The sequence below is a fragment of the Halyomorpha halys genome, unplaced genomic scaffold (genome assembly GCF_000696795.3).
Source record: "Halyomorpha halys isolate HHAL.00 unplaced genomic scaffold, Hhal_1.1 Scaffold115.1, whole genome shotgun sequence".
Lineage (NCBI taxonomy): Eukaryota > Metazoa > Arthropoda > Insecta > Hemiptera > Pentatomidae > Halyomorpha > Halyomorpha halys.
In genome coordinates this window covers 467,664-478,819 of record NW_027106332.1, presented here as the reverse complement: position 1 = coordinate 478,819, position 11,156 = coordinate 467,664, and the positions used below count along the sequence as shown (strand labels likewise).

Here is an 11,156-nt window from a genome sequence, read left to right as displayed (position 1 = left end):
AGAGAGAGAGAGAGAGAGAGAGAGAGAGAGAGTGTGGAACTTCCATTTCCCAAACAGGGAACAGTTTTATATTCTCCAATGTTATACCTTGATAGCGTAATAACATTGTTTTCAACTTCTATAAACTGGAACTGTTTGGAAGACATAATTTCTTGAAGCGGTAGATGGTTATAGCTAATGCTGCATGTTAAAATAATTTCATAGGAATTTTATATTGCAAAACAAATCACAGTACTGGATTCAAAGAAGCTTTTCTATTCTCCTTCAGTCATACACAAGTTTTTATCTGACAATTTTAATTAAGTTTCCACACAACCTTATAAGTAGGAACATTATATGTGCAAGTAGAGTATAGTATACTTTGATCAGTGTTAAAAAAGGATTTAACTTTTGAAAGAAAAAGTTTAACTGATAAAAGTTAGTGAAAAAGATAAACAAAGCATCCTGGATCTCGTTTCAACATAGGAAAAATATAAGTAGGCCAAAGATTAAATAACAAAAAAAGAAACTTCCTAACCTTGAGTAGTAAGGAAGCAATCATAATTTTTTTTTTTTTCCAAGCTTAATATTAAGCTCATTTAATTTAATAAAATTGCAAAGAAGATGTAAACATTGAATAATTTTTTTTTTTTTAAAATGGGTGGTCTAGTAAAATTGATAAGATCGTGGTTTTGTCAAGCTAGGATGTTCAACTTACAGATTAGTGGACATATGAGTAGAAAAAAGATGTTGAAAGACCCCCAAGCATCCTGTGGTGAATTGGATAAATTTTTTTTTTTTACTTTATTTAGTTTATTCACAACTGTAAAAGTATTTTTACAACCAGCGAATGAGATGTAGAGAGAGAAAAAAAAAATAATAATAAAAAAAGGCATGAAGGTTAAGGTCATCCAATGATGCCTCTCCATTAAAATTGAAATTTAAAAATCAATTTAAGAGGTCCCTATTCCAGCTCCTTCGTAAACGTTGTTTCGTATCTGGTAAGTCTAGTGTTGATAGTCCTCGAATTAGTGGGTTAGTGTGTGTTGGAAGTGCGTCATGAAACCGTTTATACAATGATTTAATGGTTGTTTGTACGTAGGGATTGGATAAATTTAAAGCACAATAAGAAATTTAATAAAAAAAACTTTGAGTAGAGGAGAGTGAGCAGATGACAATGTGGTTTGTGACAGGTAGGAAAAAATTAAAATTAATATGATGGCCATTTAATAAAAAACATTTTAACTGACGAGACTGCTCTATTTTTGAAAGCCAAATAAAACAATTTACAGTCTATTAAGAGTTTAAAATGTAAATATCCTCACTTAATTGTTTTTTTAAATTTATTTAATACCAGATCGGCTTGGTGGGCCTTATGTAGTTAATGTAAGAGGTACATTTTTTTAAACAATTGATTACTTAATTGCTGTCTTGGTTGGCACTATAGAGCTAGAGAAGTTTTGGCTGCCCAAACCAGCCTTCTCCAAGCCTGCTTATCTTGGGCTACTGCTTTCCACTTTGCTGCATGCAGCTCCTTCACATCTTGGTTGATTTATGAATATACCTATAGGTATATGTTTTAAATAGAGGTACATGTATGACTATACAAAATAAAGTCATTATAAATTCTTTTCAGGCACTTCGTTGCATTTTCCAAATCCAATTCTCACTTAATTTGTTTTTTGTTTTTTTTTGCTGTTTGACGTTTTAGCCAAGTTCCTATTTTGAAATTGTTTGTTTTATATAATAAATTATTGTTTCTCAGTGATATCTGGTTAAGAGAAGTTTCATTGTTTACATCTCCTTCCATATTTATTGGACAAATCACAATGTTCTTAGATTCAGCTCATCCTTATGACCTATCCTTTACACAAAACATTTACAACATCCTTTAATCACATTTCCAAAATTCATTTTATAAAAACTACACTCCCCATTGAAAAAATCACAACACTTAATATGGAGAGGTCATGAGACTGTTGCAAGGGGTTATATCTAATAACTCAAAAAGTTATAGAGTTCTTAACGAAATACCACATTAATGAAAAAATAGACCTCTGAATAATAACTTTAAAAATTACAACGTTGACATGTTTCACAACTGTAAAATTACTTGCCCTGCAGATAAAAGAAAAACAAATAAAGCTATTAATAATAATCAACTGACCTGTCTACTAAATACTAAGAACAAATATAAAAATTGTTCAACTTTCAAGATCTTGATGTGTCAAAAAATTGATAGTAGTGATTAGACTAAGATTAGATTTGAAGAAGTACAGTAAATGCAACACAAGATAACATTTAAAAAATCAGGCTAATAGTTGATCATCAAAGATAAAAATTCAAATGAATTCATTAGACCTTTCTTCTGTAAAAAGTATGGCTTCTTTTCAAGCTATTTTGAAAAAATGGAGACACTTCGGTAATAAACCTTCATTTTATGTGATAGAAAGGATATATCCTAGGATTTTATGATACACATCCATGGGTCTAGAGGAACATCATCAAGAACTAGAAAAATAACAAAATAGGATATCTTTCTGATCACATGGGAATCAGTTAGCACTCAGATAAATCACAATTATATTTTTGGTAATACATATGACAGCTTCAAGTACTTTTTATCTTTTTTATTTTTAATTCACCATTTAAGTATCATGAAGTGCGAGTCATTTTTTTATCTAACAATTAGTTCACATAAATGTTAAAATAATTTTTAAAGTATTAATATATAACATATATTGGGAATTATTGTTTGAATTATTAGTAATTTGTACTTTTAGCCCTGAAGAAAAAAAGAAAAGCCAAAAACATTGCTAACAAAAAAATAGTTATAAGAAGGAAACCTGCTTTAACACTCTTACCAAGATTGAAAGGTTGGACAAAATAACTAATGCATCCAGAAAATTTAAAAAATAAATCGTAACACAAGATTAGATTTATACTAATCCAACAAACTTCTATTAGTAAAGGATAAATAAAACCAGTGAACACTATAAATAATGATCATAGTATAATAAATTAATAATAGGCCATAGACTGTTTTAAACAACTAGAAAATAAAAATTAATATAAATTGTTTGATATTATCTTACCTTTTTCAGATCTACATTGTCATTTTCCTTGTCTCTGTCTTTGTATTTTTTACTTGAAGGAATGATTTGTTCAAATTTGTTATCTGTAATAAAATATTTATGCCATTAATTGATGAAATATAAAATATATATATAAATTAAATTGAAGACAACTGTAAGGCAATACAGTATATTGCATAAGCCATAAAACCAGATTTATTTCCAATTTAAGATTGATTACTACAGCTACAGCACTAGGATGACAAAAAAAAAATAAAAATAAGGGTCCAGTAGTCTTGGGAGGACTGCATTTTTCTTTTCTTAGCTTTTGGTATAACAAATGAAAAATACTTTATATATTTCTTCTATGTTCATAAATCTCACACATGTGTAAATGAAACCTTTTAATCGGCCACCATTTTGAAATAAAATAATGGGAGGTAAGGTTAATTCTTTATCACAAGTGGCGAGGATAATCATCAAAATGACGATTCAAACATTAATTTTATTAAATTATTAAGAAAGATAGGGCATAGAAAAAAAATCCTTAAGAAATAACATACATATAAGGATTATGTAGACGTGGAATATCAGTAACTGGATTTATACATGGTATTGGTACCTGTCCCAAAATCACCAAGTTTTTGTTTCTTTCACTTTTGATGAAATAATTACTGTTTTATAGTACTTTTTGAATTTTAAAAATATTTCAATGAAAAAAAAAAAAAAAAAGAACTCCGACAATCAGGGGCTTCTTGAGGCTAGGAGATCCAAACCAAGTTGTCCCATTCGCTCCCATATTCCTACGCACCCGGCACATTCTGTTTATGAATGGATCTCAAAATACAGCATAAGAATTGCTTAAAATTTAAAATAAGAGTTTTTGGGCCTTATAAATCAATTTGCATGTTCCATTGCTCTTGCAAAACTTACTTAAGAAATGAAAATTGCAGACAAATGCAAAAAAACCTAACATTAAAAGATATTTAATAAACCTCAGTAATTTATCACAGTCAAATCGTATTACAAGAAATATTTTTATAATAAACAATGTATCTATTAAAAATTATATATTTTGTTTTTCAATTTGGTACTTCTGTACAAAACAAATCCCAGCAGCGTGAACTTCAAAATTCATGATTCCTATTGATACTGTCATTATTACTGCTTTAATTAGATCAGACCTATCAACATCTGGTTGCTACATTCACTCTAAAGGGATAAACAAACACCCTAAAGGATCCTTTTCAGAGAAAAGTGAGTTTTCAAGTTTCTCCCGAAGGAGTTTGTTTTGTACAAAATTAACTTCAATTTTATTTTCTCTTCATTTCTACTAAAATATAAATTTAAATATTTTCAAAGAAATCAAGGGACAATAAAATGAACAATTAAGAAAGTAGAAGCAGTGTTTGTTTTCTGTTTTGAACTTATTAATCATTACATATAAATATCATATGTTATAAATTTATAGTAGTAATCTATTGCATTAAATGTTGTAATAAACATACATTGAATAAAGTAAAATACTGCACAACATATAACTATTATATTTCTTTTATTCCACCTTGACTAATTAAATTAAATAATTTCTAGCATAGCTCAGTACCTAGACTCAAATCATGAACTAAAATATAAATTATATGATGAGCTCAAGAGTAAATAAGATAAAATAGTGTGGTTATACAATTATAGAAGGAAAACAAAGGTAACAACTTCAAACATTATCCAATCGGAAAAGAAAATTGACAAGAACATGGTAATGAAAAAGCATGACAATCTTTAAACACAAAGATATTCATCAATGTATGTGAATGTATTCAGATTCACAAACCCGAAGTCAAATTGTTCTTGTTTTGGTTCATCATGCATGCCAAAAAATTATAATAAACTGAAAAAGTTATCATGAAGCTCATTACAGATCAGATCACAAATTAGCGATCGAGAAACTGTAGATAAAACTGGTAATAAACAAGCAAACAGAAAACCGTTCTCTCCTGAAAAATTTAACCCAAACAAATTAAAAACACCTATAGAAAAAGAAAATTTCATATTAGAAGTAAAGAATTTATATTAAGTTCCAGTAACTTTAAAGGAAAGCAGAGACAAAGAAAAATTGTGGTCATAAATCAGGGAATATCAAATAGGTCAAGCTGTCATTGATGCTGATATCTATATTTTATACTTTAAATAATCTCAACGCTAACCCTAAAAAATAAATAAGAGATCATCTTTAAATAAAAATCAGAGAAATAGAAACTAAAAGAATCAAAAATAACATGGGAGATGAGGACAAGGATATTAAACAATGTTTTGAAACCTTTGAATTTGAAATGACTGACATTAAGAATGAAAATAAAAATAACTTGCTGGATCCTTAATATTGATTAAGACCTAAATTATATTTTTACTATGGTAAATAATAAAACTCAGATCAGAAATAGTAGTTGAAAAATTAAAATCATAAAAGGCAACCAGAATCAAAAATGGTCATAAAGTACAATATTCAAAGAATAGGCTGGATTTAATTTTGTCTACAATGTAGAAAATGGACTACTTCATCCTATTTCACCTATCTCGGGTTAAATAAAAAATTAGTGTCCTTATTTTTATTCTTTAAATAAAAAAAAAATTATATTAAAGCATATAAAATTGTCTACATTTTGTCTGTAAGATTTTTCTCTAAGATCAACCACTACTCTGCAAGAGCACTATAATAAGGGTCAAATTTGCCAAAGTGGCATAAACGTGATCAAGGTTTTTTTTTTTTTATCAACAACTCAAAAACTAACCATTTTTTGAATGCAAATATTCAATAAAAAATTAAAGTAGGGATTTCAAACAAATTATAAGCATCAATTATATTTTACTTTTGACCAACCCGCAACACTGTAAAATAGCATTTAAGAATGGTCACTTTTCGGTTTGTTGTGAAAAACACAATGAAACTTCCTTTTTACTGTCTGGTTAGGTCTAAGCATACCTGACATTTGTAGTTAGATAAATGTATACAACATTAATATAATATATGCATTTTTAACTAAGAACCGAAAAAAAAACTTTTTTACTCAGTCTACCAACAGGTTGGTCGAAAATGAAATATAAGATCAGCAGTTCATAGGAAATTTGGTTTGCTTTAATTTTTTATTATATGTTTTATTCAGTTTTTAAGTTATGAGCAAAGTACCCAAACAATTACATTTTTATTTTCTACTTTCATTGTGAAGCCACTGAGAAGACAAAAACCTGAAATTTGGATAGAGCACCACAAAAAACACATACAGAACAGGGACGACTAGCCCTGGTAGGGGTAAGTTTAAACCTGAAGACTCTACGAGGAATCAGCCTCGCTCTGTTACAAGCCCTAGAGGAGAGAGGTACCAGCTTAACAGGCAGCGAGTGTGGCAATGTCATAATTCATTAAAACGTCTTTTTTGCAGGCTAATTGCACATGTCATATATCTTCAAAAACAAAAAATAAAATAAAATTAATATCATAACAGTTTCAATAGTTTTTAAAAATGGTTGTTCACTTGCAAATCACAGGTTGAAGGTAGGTTTTATTGTTAGTATTGTTGATGAGTTTAATAGAAAAGGAAAAACGACTGTTAAAGGATAGTTTTGTATAGAAGTGATTTCTAAGCCAACCATTTATAAAAAAAATTTATTGAAGCTGTTATGATATTGATTTTTGTCTTTGAAGATATACAACATGGGCAATTAGCCTGTAAAAAAGACATTTTAATGAATTATGACAATTCAATGATTAGGGTATGTTCAAAAATATTAGTATTATGTGAGGAGGTAATACAGTAATGGCCTAAGGGCTGAAACATTGAAAGTTTTAAAATAACAAGTAGAGAGTAAAATTGGATCATTGAAGTTTGTGTAAATATTAATGTAAACCACCCTCAAGAAATCAAAACATTAAATCAGTAATCATGCTATTTATGTTAAATTGTAAGAGGGGAAAAGCAAAACAAAATTTGTTTCTAGTCTCACTGTGAGGGGAAAATGGATTTTAATATAATTTATATAATATTCGATATTAAATAAGTTTTAAATGGTTTATGGGGACATTATTTTTATTTATCAAAATTTACTTCTTAACCACAAGGATTCGTCTTAATTTTGTAGAAGGAGAAATAATTTATTTTATAATAGATTTACTTCAATAAGTTTTCTAAATGATAAAAGAAAATGAAAATTATATTTTATACTACAACTTAATATATTTAAAAAATATATAGATAATCTCATCTACAAATAAAATAAAATAGTTTTTTAATAATCTATATAATTTTGGCTACTTGGATTTCTTTAGTAACAATTTTATTGGCATCAAATCAAAAACCCTATATCTCTGCAATCTATAAAATCTTGGTTTCACAACATAATAAGGTAGTACTGCTTATATATACCAATGTCAATGCAAGGAAGTAATTATGCTAAACTACTAAGCTTCCCCTTCTAGTCCCTTGAACAATCAAGTACCTACTATGAAGAGTGTGAGTGTGCTTCAAGATGGTCTCCCAACTCCAGAGTCAATCCATGGTCCAAGACCCAAAAATCAATTTGTCAGTCTAACTCACACCATTCAGGGCTTAGGTATGAGTTAGACTGACAAATTAATTTTGTCCCAATGACAATGAGGCCAGTCCTAATTACTTCCCGAAATTAACACTCCCTAATTGACAATACAGTAGCTAAAATTATTTAGCTCCCATGCTCTATAATTTTGAAAATAGAACCTACTGGACATATCAACTACACAATTAATTAACAATTCTGCAAATATTTAAGCGTTTTAGTGTATATATTTATTTCCTAGATTTATAGGTTATGTATACAACTACAAGGTTAGAGGCACCGTATTATTAATTCTGTGGTTACATTTGTCAATTAAGTTTGTTCTCCTTTAGAAACTCTAACAGGTTCTTACACTTTTCTGGCAGTGAGGTTTGACGCTGTCCCCGGACGCCAAAAGAGGTTCTTGATGAGTCCAAACGCGAACAGTGCTCCAGGATATGCTCCATGGTCAGGATACATTTACAGTTATTACATGTCAGTGGAGGATTCCCTTCAAGGAGGTGCTTATAGGTTAAACTAGTATGTCCGATCCTGAGTCGGGTTATGATGGTTTGTTGTAAACAATTTCCTAAGATTGGTGGCAGAGATTGAGTATCACCAAGTGTTTTCTTCATTTTATTTGTTACAAGGACCTTAGACCAAAATAATTCCATACTTCCTTGCATTGGTTCAGAACTGATATATTATAATCATACAGCGCTAGGTTACAATTAGGTATAGGAAGTAAGGTGCATGCTTCTTTGGAAATTGTGTCAGCCAGGTCGTTCCCCATTATACCTGCATTACTGGGGAGCCACAGAGAAGCTTACTTTTTTATGTTTGTTTTTTTTTAATTAGTGTTATGATGGAAAATACAATGGGGTTGTGCGAAATTTGGAAATTTTGAATTGCCTTGAGGCTCTAGTAGGAATTGCTACAGACCACAATAGAGGTGCCATTTACTTCACGTGTTAGCGATAAAGATAAATAGATTGCATATAGCTCGGATGAAAACACTAAGAAAGTGAGTGCAAGACTGTAGCGGTTTTCATAGGTAGAACTACTGAACAACCAGCATAATCAAAGTATTTTGACTGACCTGAATAAAGACATGCACAACCCCTGTAGCTAAAGAGAGGACTTAAAAAACATTGCATGAGCTCTTCAGGAGGGTTATTTGAAGTAGTAATTCTGTATTACTATATGTACTAAGCGAATATATATTTAGTTTATATAGAATTCATATAGGGCTCAAATATTTCTGCATTTATTATATGGATACAAATAGTAAACAAAATAATCCTCCTAAAACAATAGATTCAGCTTATACTTTTACCAAAAACTTCTGTACTAACTTCAAGATAATACTTATCCATTACCACTGCAACCTTTCAACAGGTCTTGGATTCAGTGTATTGTAAGGAAGTATTGTTTCAAAACAAACTGTCTTGTAAGAAAGAGATTTAGTCAAGATCTAGCTCACAGATACGCTTATACCCCTAATTATGGATACACATTTTGAATAGGCTGGGTGTGCTCTAAGAGGGCTTCTGAACCCATAAGGTCAACCATGCGGATTTACCAGAATAAATAATTATCAACCACATCCAAACTCGAATTCAGCTCTGTGAAATAGCATGATAGCCCCTAACTTACTGCACTGCTCTCTAAATTTAATTCTCACACAGTAGATAATTATTGGTATTAAGAAAAGTTATAGATAAACACATTGGAAACTAAATAGTAACATTCAAGTGATGAATCTGAATTTTGAATATACAATAATTGGCTCTTTCAAGGGAAAAACCAAGTTAAATAAGTAATATTTAAGGATGTTAAAATAATATAAGATAAGTTGTAAAGGACATCTCTAGTCTCAACTAAGATGAGATATAATAACAATTAATATTCCTACTCGATGGAATTATTCCAATACATTCCACCTGAATTAAATAATTATTAAATAGCATTACTGCTCTTTAAAAAATCTATGATTAATCTGTAACAGAAATTATAAATGTAATAAAACAAACAAATATATAACATTTGAATAAATAATATTACATTAAATTTTCAGGCCAAAACTATAATAAAACATTTACTATCTGTAATCACTAATCATTAAATTCCAAAATATGCCTTAATATCCATTTAAAAAATTAAATGGTTTGATAAGACAACATATCACCCACTGTTAAGACACACAGGTTTAAAATAATGTGGCTAACAGTTCAAAAAGAAGAAGAATATAACAACTAGAATATTACTGTGTACAATAATTACAGTATAATAACTGTTCTCATCAAAAACAAACGGAACAAATAATAACTAAAAACAATATATCAAAATATATGATAATTAACAGCAGTAAGACTATTGATAGTTAACATTCATAAATAAAAAAATATTTTCATGGCAAAAAACACATACCGCTATCTTGTTAAACGTTTTTTTCGAATACCTCTAATTATACCCCTAACTTAGTATCCACTACTGACAATAATGTCAACATAAATAGTAGGCTTGATAAAATCTAAGATAAATAATAACTATCCTATATTTACATAAATTTAAAAACTATCAACTTGCAGAACAATACTCATTCAATAAGCTTGTAAATGATAAAAAATACTCACCCTTAGTTGTTTCAACAGCATCTTGTTGTGATTGTTGATTATCAAAATCTACTAAAGAATCACTGGGTTCAATGACATTTTCACTACCTGTATCACAATTAAAACTAATATCAGTTTTGCAAACGATATCAGTCACACTCACAAAATTGGAGTAGTTCCCATCTTCCAAAACATCACTAATATTATTTTCCTGTTCTGTTTCTCTCTTCTGAGAATCAACCAAGAGTCCTGGAAAGTTTAAGCGCGCAATACTTCTATTTTCAACAGCATCCATTGATAATCCTAAAATTGCTACATTTTCATTACAAGAATCACTGCTATCTTTAATGGGGTTGTCCTGACAATCAGAATCACAAACGATTGACATCCCACAAGTTTCCAATGCTTCAGCTGCCATTTTAGTTTGCAGTTGCTCTCTAACGCCTCTAAAGCAATTGAACAGAGAGAATCACGCAATGTCAAACAAAAACTAATCAACTTCTAAGCTTTCACTTCAATTGGTAATGATTTACCCATGAATAAAGACGACACTGTAAAACATTAGTTTTAATATAAGTTTTTATTTTTGAACAGGTAAAATAAACACGCAACTAATTTAGTGATCATTATATCGATATTACTAAGAGGTGACTAGAGATGAATTAAGACGTAAAATGGTAGACCTCGTTGTAGTTCTGGTTAGATCGTTTCAGGTAGAGATTCTTGCAAATAAACATATAAACATATATATATATATATATATATATGACTGTTTCAGGCTGTGACTGTTTTCAGGAAAACTATATTCAATAAGTAAGGTATGCTGGATAGGAAGTAAATTGACAACAATATTAGTGAGTTTTATGGATATTTGCCGTAAATCATCGAAGGATGGCAAGTCCTGGCGTTATTCGTCTTAGGT

At 29.7% G+C, this 11,156-nt stretch overlaps 1 protein-coding gene across 1 annotated transcript in view; it reads right to left on the bottom strand.

Moving 5' to 3' along the window:
- Window positions 1-10,864, bottom strand: part of LOC106677950 (lysine-specific demethylase RSBN1L) — a gene marked incomplete in the record, with an annotated part of 60,226 nt that extends 49,362 nt beyond the window's left edge. The window contains 2 exon segments of the mRNA XM_067044668.1: window positions 3,075-3,157; window positions 10,256-10,864. Coding sequence (XP_066900769.1) covers window positions 3,075-3,157; window positions 10,256-10,652 — 480 coding nt within the window.
- Between the last annotated feature and the right edge of the window lie 292 nt (window positions 10,865-11,156).